The 16,743-nt window shown below is 36.2% G+C and overlaps 1 protein-coding gene across 2 annotated transcripts in view; it reads left to right on the forward strand.

Moving 5' to 3' along the window:
- The window catches only part of POLR3A (RNA polymerase III subunit A), a 39,649-nt gene extending 24,131 nt beyond the window's left edge, over positions 1 to 15,518 (forward strand). For both annotated transcript variants that reach the window (XM_080621932.1, XM_080621933.1), the window contains 10 exons: positions 3,047 to 3,133; positions 3,213 to 3,295; positions 5,431 to 5,601; positions 6,233 to 6,326; positions 6,437 to 6,529; positions 6,957 to 7,121; positions 7,798 to 7,962; positions 8,278 to 8,409; positions 9,844 to 9,976; positions 13,639 to 15,518. In XM_080621932.1, coding sequence (XP_080478058.1) covers positions 3,047 to 3,133; positions 3,213 to 3,295; positions 5,431 to 5,601; positions 6,233 to 6,326; positions 6,437 to 6,529; positions 6,957 to 7,121; positions 7,798 to 7,962; positions 8,278 to 8,409; positions 9,844 to 9,976; positions 13,639 to 13,787 — 1,272 coding nt within the window. In that variant the 3' untranslated portion in view covers positions 13,788 to 15,518. The remainder of the gene's footprint in view (positions 1 to 3,046; positions 3,134 to 3,212; positions 3,296 to 5,430; positions 5,602 to 6,232; positions 6,327 to 6,436; positions 6,530 to 6,956; positions 7,122 to 7,797; positions 7,963 to 8,277; positions 8,410 to 9,843; positions 9,977 to 13,638) is intronic.
- Positions 15,519 to 16,743: the final 1,225 nt, after the last annotated feature.

A 16,743-nucleotide genomic window follows, 5' to 3' on the forward strand; every position in this document is an offset into this window, starting at 1 on the left:
GCTTGTTACATTATAATGTAGTCACTCATTACAAGAATTTACCCAATTCCTTTTTATTGGTGAAAACTGTGACACGTGAATTTATCTTTAGAATTCAATTTGAAGATTTTGAGGATTTGAGCAAGCTTGCTTTTAGTACGTGGTGTTCCTTTCTAAAACTCATTCTTTCAACCTTTAGGGATATTAGCATGTTTTTCTGATGTCTTCCTATCTCTTCCTCCACTTTCCCTTCCAGAACAGAAATATTTCTTGTTGCTGTTATTTTACTAGGAAGTTCCTATAATGGGCTTATCCACTCTTGTCCAGAAAACAGGATGTCTAAATAGTTTCTTCCGAACAGACTGGCATTCATTCTGCCTGCACTCTGCCCTCACTGTAATGAACTCAACTGATGAAAAAGCAGATTGTTGGTTGGCACAGTTTCAACTGTGTTAATCATAGAATCATAGAATAGTTAGGGTTGGAAAGACCTTGAGATCATCTAGTTCCAACCCCCCTGCCATGGGCAGGGACACCCCACACTAAACCATGTCACCCAAGGCCTCATCCAACCTGGCCTTTAACACCGCCAAGGATGGAGCATTCACAACCTCCCTGGGCAACCCATTCCAGTGCCTCACCACCCTCTCAGTAAAGAATTTCTTCCTTATTTGAACATATTTGAGTATACTAAGATAAAGTTAAGGCATTTTTTTTTTTCTTCTTATTGAAGTTGAGAAGGTTTTTAGAAACCCTCATAATTAAAAAAAAAACCCACAAACCTATAGTTTTTCTGTGGATTGTTTTTTGAGATGATAGAATATGAGTACTAGGCAGTGTGGTGCAAATACGGAAAAGGGCTAGTGCTGGCATATGTGGAACTGACCTAATGGGTCTACCTGAACTTCAGGCGATTATTACTGAATCTTGTAGGATTGTCTGTACCACTGCTTAACTGTGAGGATTCTCTTCATGTGTATAAATGATCACGCTAGCTTAAGTGCTGGGAAATGTGATGCAAACACACAACTGGCTAGGCTGTATACCCTGGACTGCTTGCTGCTTTGACTAATCACTGGTTCTGCAGTAGCTGACAAGGCCAACAGTGAGTCAGATCTTACTGAGTCAGTTTGATGCCTTTTTGTGAAACAGGTCCAGACTAAAAGACTCCATGGTTTAAACAATGTGAAACAAGCGATGGTTTCTTCAGCTTGCTCTGCAAATTATATTCCTGTGCTCACAGAGGACAGTGTTGCACTGAAGATCAGTCCATAGGCTCAGACAGGCTCAGCAAAGAGTGAGCTACATTTTCATTCTGTTTGCAGCATAAATTAATCCATAGTTTAGATAAACTGCCAACACATAGTTGAAAGTTGAGAGGAATAGGTAATTTCCTCTTTTAGTTCTTGAGCACGAATAAAACTTTTGACAATGCAACTAAGGTCTTTAGAGATTTATTTCTCACCTTTTTTGGCTCTAGCATGTGGCAATGTCTCTATTTTTGCATTTCAGAATGTTATATAACAATTTATTCTGTTGAAGACTTCTAGACTTTTTCATTTTTCTAATGCCACATTATTTCTTAACACATATTTTAGGAAATAAATCGCCAATTTTGTGCCAAGATTTCAGGGTCAAACCCCTTTAAAATAGCAAAATACTTCATTTGTGAATTAATATGGCTTACTGTAGGGCACAGGGGGCAGAAATGTATCAATGCATCCTGTTGTCATCCAAGCAGGGAAACAACTTGAAGCATCCATTCCAGTAGCATACTTCTGTTGTTGGTTCTTTTGTTTGAACTTTGTTCTAGTGGTCACAGAAAATAACATACTGTCTGAAAACACATTGAATGCCAGTAAGAATGTTGATATTAGGAGAATCTGAGGATTCTTTTAGGATCTAACAGAAGTGTTTTGATAATGATGGATGAATTCAGTTGTTAAAAAGAAGAAAAAAAAGCAGTCACTCAAATATTTACTCAGTTTTCTGAGTAATAGTGCTGGGCTACTGTGGTCATTGGAAGAAGTCAAATACTGACTGAAGAGGAAGTGATATGTATGATCATCATCCTGATTGTTACGCAGGACTAATGAGGTGGAAAGGGTTTAAAAGGACTCAAAAAAATCAAGCTATTCACTTCTCCATGGAGGCTTTCTTAAGACATTGTTAAAGTAGATGGGAAGGATTTCCTCTTCCTTCTTGTTTTCTTGTTTGTATTTCAGTTTTGATAACCTTGCGTTATGGTAATGAGTTGCACTGAGTCCACTTTTATGGAAGAGTTTAATCTTGGACCTTATATTTTGTGGTATCTAGTGCACATATCTATATCCAAACCATAATGCCCAGATGATTTTTCTTAGAAATGTTGGATATTTTTCTAACAATATTGTTTCAATTTATATTCCAGTAAAGACTGCTAGAGGTAGTTCTGGGTAAATCTGTTAAGAGAGTGAAAAGCTTATGTACTATTACATGTTAAATGCAGTTATCTGCAAGACCTCTACGCAGTATAGAGACGTTATTTGAACTACCTTAGGTAGAGACTGACAGGTGTATAGACATTTTGAGAAATTTTTCCTCCCAAATAAAGTGCATCTTGAACCTCTGAAATTTATCCAGCAGGCGTCCTTTATATACTTCTTCTCTTGCAACAGTCTTTTCACTTGAACTTATTTTGAATACTGAGAAATGAGTGTGTGTTTGTGTTGCTATACTCAGAAAATACTATTTTATTTTTAGTTATTTTTCTTTCCCTGATGGTAGAGTCAGGATTGACCAAGTCAAATACCTTAATTTTTCAGCATGTGCTCAGGAAGGATGCTTTTATTCAGCAGGGACAGTATTCTTCATGTACTGCTATTAATTTGTGGTTATACAAGAGTGACTCTGGTTTGCTGAATTCTAGTGTATGTGCGTGTCTAAGTTTTCATGTTCCTCTCTTCATAACGTGTATTGTTAATTTATTATTGTAAACATTCCATTTGGAGCTCTAAGTCAATAACTTACTGCTGAAGACTTCAGTATGAAGACAATGTCTTTATTTACTGTTTTAATGTAATTTCAGGAAATCAGAAAATTCATCAGAGGTGTTTCTGAGAAGATAAAAAAAACTAGGGACAAGTATGGCATTAATGACAATGGCACAACAGAGGTAAATAGCTTAAGGAGGTAATTATGTAGTTCTTTTCAGTCTTTGAAAGCTGTTTCTTTTTCAACTATTCTCTTTTCAGCCAAGAGTTTTATATCAGTTGGATAGGATTACTCCAACACAAGTAGAGAAGTTTCTGGAGACTTGTAGGGATAAATACATGAGGTAAGTGTTTAGCCTGTTATTTTCTTAATTTATTCTCCCCCAATTTAGCATTTGTTCCCTTTGTTTGCAATCTAGGAGTACAATGTACTAATTTTACTGTATGAAGGTTGGTTCTGTTGTGAATGAGGTGCAAATGTAGAATACAAAACAGTTTCCCTCAATGACATAAATGTTTGCAAAACAAAGGAACAAAGGTAGAATGAAAAAAAAAAAAAAAAGCATTGCCTTGTACAGGTGGGCTTGTTAAGGTGGAGTTGAGCCTCATATGACAGTTCTAGAGGTCTGACAGAGCTAAGGTTTTTACCTTTCTGTTCTGAATCATAATCAGATTCTTTCGTTAGAAGACTCTTAGTAATTTTTTGGTTCCCTTTTATATTTTAGAAAAAAAATCCTTTATATTTCATTTTATATTTCCTGACAGTGCAAAGCTATCTGCTTGGTTTTAGGCACCTTTCTTCTGAAACAGTAGTGAATGCCATTTTCTTCTGTCGCTATTTACTACTTAGAGCTACACATGGTTTTGAAAACAGAGTCTGGTAAAAACCATAAATGATAGGATTCAGAGCGAGGTGAGAGGGATTATTGTTTAATCACTTTTTTACACCCATTGGCACACGTGTTCCCTTCCTCCCCCTCTTGCAGGAGATTGTTCTAAACCTCTAAAGAGTCCATGCAAAATAATATCTCACTAGATCAGTTTTAAATCTATATGAGTCCTTATACTTACACTTGATCTACACAGTCTGTGAAGAGTTATGTCACATTTCATGCTAACATATTCTTGAATTTGCTATGCACTTGTAGGAGCTTCTTGTTTGTAATTCTTGGCCTCTAACTAAGTAGTAATAGTATGGATACTTTCATCCCTTTATCCATTGAGAGTTCTTTCATTTCTTTAGACTCTTTGGATTTCATAATTGGCATGAAAGCCATTCATGACACCTGCTTTGTGGCCTCACGCTCACCTGCATTGATTGTTTACTAATATTTTTTCTTTTTCTAGAAAATTCATGGCAATTTTAAATTCTTAACAGAACTACTTTAAAACAATTATGAGGTTTTTTGCTTTCAGTTACTAGCATTATTTGCTTATGTTTGTCTTAAGCGTTCTTAAACATTAGTTGCCTATTTTACTGTAGTGAGTTGCTTTAGCATACTATGTTATGCTGATCTGGTAGCTGAAAGATGATACCCTTGGAAAGGAACTAATTGCTGTGATGTTTTTGTTGTAACAGTGAGAACAATAACCTCTAATTAAATATTTTTTTTTTTACAGTCACTCAGAATTAATTCCTTAGACATTACATGCTAAATTGCTATCAGACAGCTATTTTACTTGGTAGGAGTTCATCATGGAAAATGCAAGAAGTTGCTATAAGTTAGAATCATTTAGGAAGTGGTATTGTGCCTTAAGTTCAGAGGTTACATTTACTCTAGAAGAGCAGATCACATTGCATTCTGTGCAAGTTTTGGAATGCTAACTCTTATGATCTGAACAAAATTCTAGGGGAGAATATATACCGTCCCTCACATCTTGTGTAGTGGTCTTTGAGTTTTGTCCTGTAAGGACAACCAGTTCTTTGAGGATGTGATTTTTAATAAAAAAAACAAAATGTGGGAATGAGCACATTACATGCATAACTTGAAGGGAAAGTAGGTCATCAGTATAGGGCTTTTGAATAAGATGAGAACAAGAAGGCATATCTAGATTTTGCTCTGATTAAAAAGCAATCTGCATAATAATTTTTTTTAAGGAGACTTAGTAAAGGTTTCTAGTGCTTAAACATGTGAAGGAGAGTTTTGGAAATGCTAGCATATGGGATTTCCCTGAATGGCGAATCCTGAATTGAATGCTTGATACTTTGGAGGAGGAGGACAAGCAGTTTGTTTCTATTATGGATGTTGTACTGGATCTGTGTAATACCTTTGTGACAGGGTATCTGCTTGCCTTGCATGAGATCAGTCTTGAGTATTAGCAACCTCTTAACCTTTCTCCTGTTTGTTTATTTAAAAGTAAAATTTAAAAAAATGAACAAATTTCTCATCTATTTACCAGAATAGTTCCTTGTTTAGGATTTTATACCTTGCTGAGCTCTGTGTTTCTTTATTTTCTAATGAGAGAATTTCTTCATCAGGGCACAGATGGAGCCTGGTTCTGCAGTAGGAGCTCTTTGTGCACAGAGCATTGGTGAGCCTGGCACACAGATGACTCTGAAGACTTTCCATTTTGCTGGTGTTGCTTCAATGAACATTACTTTGGGTGTGCCAAGAATCAAAGAAATCATTAACGCTTCAAAAGCTATTAGGTACTAACATTGTTTGGTTTTTTTTACCCCTTTGCCTAAGTGAAACCTGGTGGAAAAAAATTATAGCATTTCCTAGTTCCCAGTAATGTATTAGACAACACTGAATGCATGGAATACCCAAACAAGAAAAATCTAATGTCTGTCCAACTAAGTGATACTTAAGACCAGAGAACAGGGAAGTTTTATTTTTCTGAAACTCAAATGAGGTACAGTAGTTATTTATTAAGTTTAATATTCCATTAGGTGTTTCTTATATATTATGAAACCTTCTGGAGTTTAGCAGTAGTTGAAGTATACCCTAACCATTCTATGATTCTATTCTGAAGTATCCATGAAGCTATACTTAAATAATACTAGAATAGTATATGTCATGAAAATAGTCACTAGTTGTTGTGTTATAATCTCGTGTGTTTGCTTGGTTTTACCAGCCTGAAGCTGGTAAATGCATGTTCAATGTATTTTCTTAAATGTACCTGGGGAAGCTGAAGGTCTCTTTATCTTATGAAATACTGCTGTAGATAAGAGTTACATTCCATAAGGCAGGCTGTAGTTCAAATTGCTGTCTGTAATCTAGTTGAGCCATTTCCTAACTGGTTTTTTTTTTTTGTGTATGTGTGTTTATTCTTTGTAGCACCCCTATTATAACAGCACAGTTGGACAAAGATGATGATCCTGATTTTGCCCGTCTAGTTAAAGGAAGAATTGAGAAAACCTTATTAGGAGAGGTAGGAAAAATTGTAGTATTACTAATGCTTTAAATGTAGACATAGGCCAATTGCTATGGGGCATTTTAATAATTTTCACATGCTAACTATTTCATCTTTATCTCTTAAAGATTTCAGAATATATTGAGGAAGTGTTTCTTCCAGATGATTGTTTCATTCTTGTAAAGCTGTCTTTAGAGCGCATTAGGCTACTGAGATTAGAGGTGAGTTGTTCAGTTCTTATGCAGAAAGTTACTTGGGTAAGATCCAAAGTGTCTCTTAATCCTGTCTCAGAAACACTAATCAGACTAGTGGAAGTTAAAAAAGAAAGTGAACAGAGGATGTCCTGTGGCTACGTTATATCTGGATTTTACACCCCCCTCCTTTTTTTTCATTGTCAAGTGGATAATTTTATTTGGAAACAAGAGAACATACATTACTTTATTGGTGTCTCGCTATATACAAGGATGCCACTTCTGTCCATTAGTTAACATATGGGCTGGTAGCCCCACCAGTTTATAAGAGTAACAATTTTTGCTTATTTTTCTACCTTTTGCATTTTTATATTCTGTTGAAAGACTGTTGCATCTATGTGAGCAGATTTGTATGAAGAGAGATACCCTGATGTTTGCTGGCCTACTTTTTCCACAGGTGAATGCAGAGACTGTGCGCTACTCTATTTGCATATCTAAACTCAGAGTAAAGCCTGGGGATGTTGCTGTCCATGGAGAAGCAGTTGTATGTGTGACCCCTCGTGAAAATAGCAAGAGTTCAATGTATTATGTATTGCAGTCCCTGAAGGAAGAGCTACCAAAGGTAAAAACAAAGGCTGTCTCATGCTTCTGTGGGAGGTAATCAATAATAATTCGGGTTCTGTGGTGGAAGACTAAATTAATTCCTGTTAGTATTGACAGTGAAATAGGCTGAGTTTGTAACTCTTAGATTGCTGTGCTACTACTTTACAGATGAAGCCCCTGTTACTAATCTTAATAAATCAAATTTAAGCCTTGATACTTTCCTTACAGTGTTTAGTGAAGCATTCCAAATGCAGCAGTTACATGAAATAGTTATTTATTCTTCCATCTAGAATTGTCAGCCACATGACAGTATCTGCAATTTTTGCAGCTCTCTCTGAAAAGACTATCTACTTTGGGTTTTAAAAACCCAAAGATAAGAGAATCTCTACTATTGGCAGGATGCCTTTTTCATTTGTGTGGATCTATCACCATTCAGAGACCAATGTCTGAGTGTGAAGTGATCTGGCATCAAATATAAAATGCAGCTAGTGAGTAAGGTTTATAGTACAGTGTGCATGTCACATCTGCACTAGTGTATTTAGGAGCAGAAAATCTTATTTCTGAAGTATTTTAATGCAGCATTTACTCCAAAGACTGGAGCTTCTAAATAGGTTTGAATGCTGATAAGGGTTACCCTTTTAATACTACATTACTGTATACATCAAAGTTACTAGCATTTTTTTTGGTTTGTGAAGGTTGTAGTGCAAGGCATACCAGAGGTTTCCCGAGCTGTCATTCATATTGATGAACGAAGTGGAAAGGAAAAATACAAACTTTTGGTTGAAGGTGATAATCTGCGAGCTGTTATGGCTACTCATGGAGTGAAAGGAACAAAAACGTCCTCTAACAACACTTATGAGGTAATGTTTAAATGGGCTCTGTGGTGTTTTTTTCCTGTAGCATCTTTATTACAAGTGCTTGTTTGTGCTCAGATGCAGTGGTTGATACCTAATTAAGCCTGATTTCATTAATAGTTGTCAGAATGTATTAACACAAGAGTTTGACTGGCAGCACTGTTCACTTGAAAAAAGCTTTTTCTATGAATATTTTTGAAACAGAGAAATGCAGAGGGATAGTAATGGAAATGAAGTATTAATCTGTTATTAATTTGTTCCAGGAATATATTTGCTCCAAGCATTTGGTTCTTCATTAATCGAACATAATCTTTTGTATAGGTAGAGAAGACACTAGGAATTGAAGCTGCTCGGACAACCATTATCAATGAGATTCAGTATACAATGGTGAACCATGGTATGAGCATTGACAGGAGACATGTGATGTTGTTGTCTGATCTAATGACTTACAAGGTTTGTTCTGTGGTTTGGTTTTTTTCTATATGTTATGTGTCCTGTTTATACAAACTAATTTCACCATGTTTGAGAAGAATGAGTGAGCTAGGGAGGTGGAAATCATTTTTAAGTTTAAAGAATTGTAAGTTATGTTGATCAAATACTGCTGATTGCATATCAAACAAAATGCTTAATTAATGTAGTTCTTGGGGGTGGAGGGGAGAAGGCCTGTTTTGAGTGAAAACAAGTTGATGCAATGAGTAAGGACTCACAACTTTGATTTTGAACAATGAATGCTAAAAATTGTGGTATGAAAGTCATCTGTTTGGGTAACCATGCATGCAATTTAAGGCTTGCTGTGCAGAAAACCACATGGGATGTGGTTCATAGCAGCTGTGCTGTATGTAAGAATCAAAAGATACAGAAATTAGAAAAAGATTCAGATTACATGTAGAGCATGCACAATCTTCCAGAACTTGTTAGTAGAAAATCGTATCTGATCTTTATCAATTTACTTTTTTTATTTACATAAATACATTATTTACATTCATTATGGTTTTTAGATTTGATTGCACTTAGTGAAGTAATATTTTCCACTTTGCCTGCCAGAGTGCAAGGCTGTAATTTGGGTAAAATGGATGAGGGAGTTCTGACTTCACCCCAGACTGTAGGGCTTTGTTGTACTGAGTTGCAGTAGTTCCCAGGGCTGGCTATGTAGAGCTGTGACACAATAGTGAAAAAGGGCATCAGTGTGCAGTGTTTCATACTTGTTGGGCTCCTAGCATGTTTTCTTTTGTCTGTACTTCTGACTTGTGCTTCTGTGCACAGTCTGTTATAATCAGGTTGTCTGTTAGAGGCAGAAATAGTTAGTTTAAAAAGCTAATTATGTTTGTTTGGTTGGTTTGTTTTGGGTTTTTGTTTGGTTTGTTGGTTGGTTTGGTTTTTTGAGAGTGGAAAAATGAAGATTAAACATTTTCTGTAATGTCCTGGCAGCTTAAGTCAGACTTACCAGTGGACAATAGGCAGTGGCTTCACCATAATGCTGTCAGACTCCACTGAAGTTTTTAACTTGGCAACGACTTAAGAATTGTGTGGGGTTTTTTCTCCACATGCTGTGTTTCTTTCAATCTTTCCAATATTCTTGTTTTAGAGAAAATACGAAGCTATTAACCATGTATAACAGCTTTTGTTGTGTGTGAATATTCATTTATGTTTTATTTACTTATAACCCAACTATTGACTTCAGGATGTTTAACTGTGAAGCAGCATATTATGACAATGCTATATTGTAGATAATAACCTTTTATTCACTACTAGGTTCTTGTGTTAGAATAAAAGCTATATTTCTGTTGTTCACTTGATCTGCTTCTTTAGCAAACATAACTTAACTTCCAGCTACTGTTGTGCTTGATAGTCTGTCTTCGTTTTTTTTTCTTTTTTTCATTAATCAAGGGTGAAGTGCTGGGTATTACTAGGTTTGGGCTGGCAAAAATGAAGGAAAGTGTTTTGATGCTGGCTTCATTTGAAAAGACTGCAGACCATCTGTTTGATGCTGCCTACTTTGGACAGAAGGATTCTGTTTGTGGTAGGTATTGCAAATTCTTTTGCAGTTTGTGATCCCTACCCAGCACTTGTAAAGGTCTTCAAAGCATTGAAATTTTGTCCTTTTTAAGCATTCTGTTCAGTTTACAGGACAAAAACTTACTGATCTTAGAAGTTTGGTGAATCTTTATTTATTTCTAATCTCAATCAGAGATCTGGCTATCAATTGGACATTGGTTGCATGTTTCTTAAAGCAGACTTTTAGTAAGTTGGTTTTACTTCTCAGCATATAGCTCATTGAAAAATACTAGGGAATTTGTCTCACTATCAGTAGTTCTGTTGTTTTTCAACTGTAGAGGTTTGTGTATTCCAACACCTGGAGCTGATTAAGGAATTTAGTACCCCATTCAGTATTCAGATTTCATTTTCATTCCTACTAAGAAGTAAGAAGACTTACGTCTCAGCTATCGTAGGTGGTGTACTGTGCACAGTGATTGCCTATGTGATAAACAGGCAAAATTCTTGACTTCTTCAGTTGGTTCTAATCTGAATAGATCAAAATTATGTTTGGGTTTGTTTGTTAATTAGAAGCTTTGTTTCAGTACTCCATTCATTAATATAACAGCGAAGATCCCTGTTAGGAGAAATTTCCTTTTAAAAGTACCTGTTCTTCGGTTTTAAAGTTAAGTTTTAACATGCGCTGAATCATCTCACTGAATTCATGTGAGTATCTGATAAGAGTTTAAAAGTACATGCATATATGCACACAGTGCGTGCATGCACATGTATGTATAACCAAACTGAAAATTCAGATAATGGGTTTTGACATTGTTTGTCTCTTAATTTTGCATTTCTGCCATGTACTCTAAAAGAAGAAAAATAATTTCAATTCCAAATATTAAACACCTTTGCTCCCATTCTTCCCAGATTTCATTCTTTAAGCTACCTACATTTTGGAATGATTTTGTGAAAAGTCTCCATCTAGTAGGTTAAGCAGAGAAAAGGAGAAGTTGAGCAGGTTTCACCCTCTTCATCTGTTTATGTGAGACCTACCATCCTGGAGCTGTAACTGCTCATTTGGAATTTCTGGGTGCTAATGAAGTATAAAAATATGAATGTAATATGCTAAGGTGTATTAGTTTGTATGTATTTCTGGGTGATCTTAGAGAGTGTAGTCAATTTCAAAATATGCCTTGTGGACCTTATATTTACTTAATTGCTGGAATCTGTTAGAAATGTTTGTATTACCAGCTTGTATTTTAAGAACTCTGCCACTTTCTGGCTGTCCAGCATTCCACATTAGTGGGATTTCCTTTATTTTATTATTATTTGTACATGATTAAAGCAAAGATCCTATAGGAGACACTAAGGAAAAGAAAGTGTTTTCTCAAAGTCCCCTCTGAGCTGGTAAAATCTGGTTTTGAATAATGTGGAAAGCAAAGATCTTTTCTTGTTGCCTTCTATATAAATATTTTAGTTCAAATGAGGAAATGGAATGGACAAAACAGAAAATCATTGTCTGTCTTCCAAAACTGAAGAGATAATACTGGCTTGCTTGTATGAAAAAGTGCTGTGCAGCTGCCTGACCTGGCCATTGCTAGTTATCTCTTTGAATTGCTATAAAAAGTCTTCTACACACTCATGGCTTTGCATCTCAAGAGCAGGAAAAAATTCTGAACATTGCCAAGAAAGATGAGCATGTACCTGAGATCAACTGCTTTAGGTGCTGCACTGAATGGCATCTCAAATCAGTGCTTCTCCTGAATGTGTGGGTGTAGTTTTAGACTGTGTAGCCTTTGAATCCCTTTTGTCTTGAACGATGGGTTCCTCATCAGAAGAGAATGGGGAACAGCTGTTTCCTGCTTTACCTACATAAAGACAAGCATTTTCTGTTGAGAATTGCTGATGCCACCTTTCAGTGGGTGTCGTGGATTGAAACTAGAGGAGTACATCCAGTTTCAGCAGCATCCACTGGATTCTGGAAGCAGGATCTGCAGGAAGTGCTACTGTGTGCAAGCCAGTACTTAGAGATAGTCAGTTTACTTGTCTGTCCCCTCTCCAAAAAGCAGCAAACAGCACTCTTATTCAAACTTAAGAGTGGTAACTGAGAGCTACAGATCACTGCTGTGTTCTTTTATGAGTAGGTGGTCTGGAAGGGAAGTGTCAAAAATTGTGCAGTAAGAGCAGTATGACTGGCTTCATGTCTACATAGCTTCTTCCAGCTGAAAGTGAGAGCAGCGCCTCATAGCTGTCAGCCAGATGCTCAAATCTGCAGTAGATTACAACTGGTAGCGTTACAAGTCTATGCACTGGAGGAGGCTTGGATGGTCATTAGAATGGAGTGTACTGTTGTGGCAGTTCTTCTGCCATCAATTACATTGTTATCTTCACCCATCTGATATGATTGTCCTTGGTCTCTAGTGTACATTAGTCTCAGCAGATATGTAACATACACTTGGTTGTTAGTGGCATGTTCTGCCTGAATGTTTCCTGCTATACATAACTGCTGTCAGATGCTGCAATCTACTACTTTGCCCATGAGGAAAAAGCGAGATGAGAGGAAGGCTTCTGGTTATACACATGGTAGAATTGTAAGAGGAGAAGGATTCCTAAAACTAAATGCAGTTTCCATGGTTCAGTGATTGGCTCAGGTTGAAAAGTCATTCTGCAAAACGAGCTAAGTTTTATTCTGCTAGGTGTTAGAAAGGTTATTTCTTTTATCAATTGTAACCTCTGTGCTATAGGAGTTGTACAAAGTAGTGGGCTGAAATATACATTAACTCCTGAGAGTTTTATTTTGCACAAGGTTTTTAAATGCACAGTATTGGTAAATACCTAGTAGACATGCAGCAATGGTCTAAGAGCAAAAATACAGAATCTTCATTCATACATATTTAAATAACCAATCAAATCTTGCCAGAATTTTAAGCAAATTTATTTTTATCCTTTGTGTGATCAAATGTACAGATATTTATTGTTAGTTTCTTAAACACTTGTGTGAAAGACAAATGTTCTTGTACTCCTGAGGATGTGGCAAAGTGTCATTTTGATTTTAACAGTATGCCAGGGAAAAAAATCCAATGGTATCTGATAGCTTTCTTTTAATGTGGAATGTTCTTTAGGAAAGTTGTGTACATCAGTAGATCAGAAGTATTAATGTGTCAGCATCTTGTTGTGAAAATGGTACAGCTAATGGTACAGGTCAGAAATAGCTGGGACAGACTAGATCTTTAAATTCAAAACAAGAACTTTTATAATCATGAAGATACAAAAAGCAGTATAGGTAAAGCAGGGGTATGCCTCTGTCACTGGGAAGGTGTAGAGCTTTCCAGGGCACTTGGCCAGATGTGACTGATTCTATGATTCTATGGTTCTTAGCACTGGGTCAGAGAATGAGTAACTTTGTCTTACATATTCTGCTGTTTGCACTGAGTGGAATGTGTCTTCTCCAAAAACAGACTTCCTGAAGCTCTTCCATTGCTAGATCAGGTGTTTAGTTTCCATTGATTTTTTTCCTGTCTAGAATTTAAAAAACATACTGATCTGATGACTGTAACATTTAACTTTATCTGGTAAAGAGCCCTTGGAGTTTACATGTGAGGTTCAAGGAGATTTAATAGGCAAGGCATACAGAACACGCAAATGAAAATAGTTTTGTAAATGCCTGATCTTTGGATGTTCAGCATGTTTGTTGTTTTTTCCTAGGTGTTTCTGAGTGCATCATCATGGGAATTCCAATGAATATTGGAACCGGACTTTTTAAGCTGTTGCACAAAGCGGACAAAGAATCAACCCCTTCCAGGAGGCCCCTGATATTTGATAATAGTGATTTTCATATTCCCATTGTTACATAGCAGTTGGACATAATAGAAGATAGCAAAACAAGAAATAGTCAGAAAACATACATTAAGAAATGTGTATTATCAGTTCTGTGTGTCTCTAACTGTGAATTGGTAAGTGAAACACTCTCAAAAGAACAGCACAGTTTACCACCTGTTGTTAGTACAGACCCTGAAAGGTGAAGTTTCTCTGTACCAGAGAGTGGAAATAAATTTCAAGTGGATTTCAACTGATGAAATTCTTCCAAGTGCTAGAATTGGATCTCTGCGTTAATGGGTGGAAATTGGTTTTGACTCAGTATTAGACATGTGTATTCAGAGTTGGTTAAAAAAAAGCACAACCCAAACAAACAAAAGCGAAATAGCAAAAGACTCTTGAGTGAGCTTGCACAGAGTGCCATGTGGAAATGGCCTATAACAGGAGCTGCAGAGGTCAATCTGAGGCTGTTAGAAACTGCAGGAAGCTGAACTGTGTGTCTAATTAATTCTTACTGAGTTAAACTTGAGTGCTATTGAAAGTGTTGGAAATATTTGTTCTCTGCTTGTCATTTGGGTTGTTTTTGTTGTTGTTGTTGTTGTTTTTAATTGCTTTTTCTTTTATCCCACGTCTTCCTCCAGTGAGTGGTCTTCCTCCCCAGGAATTCTGTTTTGAGACATACTGCAGGAAGCTGCAGATGGTAAAGCTGCTACTAAACTCCGAGAAGACTGTTACAATAACATTTGAAATAATAAATAGCTTCTCATATTATAGCAGCTGTTAAACTGCTGGAATCTGTCATTTATAGCAGTCTTAGTTTTGGCAAAGTTTTACAATTGAGCAGGATCAGCTGAACAACAAGGTTTTATTTTAATATATAAAGTAGAACTAGAAAGAGAAGCTGTCTTTATACAGTGCCATGAAATACTTTCAAATTATTTTAATCTTTAGCCTACTAGAGCAGTTTTCGGAATGAATATAGATCTTAAATTATTGCAGTATAGTATGTTTAAATTTACTGTGATGCTGTAGAAGGAAAGTATCTTAGTGTTTTCTTCTCAGCACTGTTCCGCCATTCAGTGTGCTCATAGCATAGGTCAAGATTAGAGAGAAACAAAACACAGAGAGGCAAAAGCTGACGTAGTGCACTCATGTAGTAAAAGCAGGCTGCTGAGCACTCTAGCATGTGAAAACGAATGAGTTTGTGCTGCCATTTGTTTTTATTGTAGCAACCAAAAGAAAAGGGCAGGCTACATTCAGAGAATGTAATCTGTTGGTTTAAGACTTAAGGTGCAACTGTGTTTATTTTCTAAGTCTTCCTTCATGCACAGAAAATCTAATGTGAAATTCAACATAGCTATACTCAAATTATTTTGTATTTTCAATGAGATGCTAAGGTACACTTTTGCCTAGATTTTGGCAGGGTAATGACTGAGAATGTGTAATGCATTTAGCATCTGCTCTAAAAGCCATAGATACTTTGGTTGTCTCCATTTTAACAATAGAAATTTCAGCATATATTATTTTATTTTTATTTTGATCTCAGTGAGATTGCCACTTGCTGAATTGTCTGTATAGAGGTCTGGCTTTTCTGAAATGGGTTGAGTTTGCACTGAAATGAGTAACCAGCTCTTTTTTTCCTCCCTTTATTTTTTTTTAATACAGTGAAGCTATTTAAATGGTGGGTTTACTCTCTTGTATGTGCTAAAAGTATTCTGTAAATTACATCTGTTATTGTCTTGAATATGACAATAAAAAGAGGCAAAGATAATAAATGTAAACCTTGTATTTGTTTATTGATGCATTCTATTTGTACATAATTAATATATGGATGACCTCACCTCCATTTCCTCATTTGCTTGCTTATTAAAACAGTTCAGAATTCTTGAGAATTACGTCTCAGGTATTGACAACTTAAGCAAGAAAGTTTTTATATTACATATAAAGTAAATATAAACACCTCTTGCCCTCTGAGCAGGCTATGTGCTTCGTAAGTATTTCAGCCAAACATAGATTGTTTACAAGAGCACTCCAAATTAGTAATTATTGTTTGGGCTTTCTGTACAGTCAGTAAACAAATTAGCTGTTGGCTTTCACTCATAAGCTGCTTATTTTAAGGGTCAGTTTTAATGGTCAAAGAAGTGACACTTCAGGATATTTCTTAAAATTTCATTTCATTTTCTTAGCTTTATTGCAGGTTTCACTTTTAAGAAACAAATACTGTTTTGCACATTTTCCTCTATTATGCTGAGTGAAATTCAATAAATTCTGAGTGAAATTCTCTCATGCTGTGAGTGAATTTTCAAGAAACAATTTCATTTTTGAAAAATCACTAGGCAGCAGAATATCCCAGACAGCCAACATGTCTTTGTATGGAAAAGCATCACAGATTCATTTATGATGTCTCAGAAGTGTTTGTGGGCTTACTACAGTAAAAACACTTAAGAAGTTAATGCTAAAATCTCTAGCCCTTAGGTTATGGGAACAATTAGGTACTATCATTGTAATTGATCAGTAGATGCCCTTAAAATTGTACACCTCCAGCTCCTATAGAGCATCGGCACTGAACTTGGAATAGTTGGCTTGCTGAAGAATCTCAAGTATGAACTAACCCCCTAGGCCATGAATAGTGCAGCAGGCAGGCAGCAACACTAGCTGCAAGGGGGTGCCTCAGATGGGAACCCTGATTCAGGTTGCTGCTGCTGGTCGCATGTGTTTAAGTAAGCAAGAACTGGCTAACAAAATTCATTAAGTTAGTTGTGAATATCTGTATCCTGCTTTCTCATTTTCTCCATACTTTTCATCCATTTTAAAACAAATGTAAACTTCTCCTGAATTGTCAGGCTCTGAAACTCCTCCATGGGTCATTATTTATAAACTGATCCTGGATTTATTTTTTTTTCCTCCTCCATGAGATCTACTGAAAATACTACTTCACTGTGTGACTTGCACTCAAACAGTTTTTTGCCTCAGTCTCAAGTAAATGGCAAAGCA

Source organism: Psittacula echo, assembly GCF_963264785.1.
Source record: "Psittacula echo genome assembly, chromosome: 6".
NCBI classification, from domain to species: Eukaryota; Metazoa; Chordata; class Aves; order Psittaciformes; family Psittacidae; genus Psittacula; species Psittacula echo.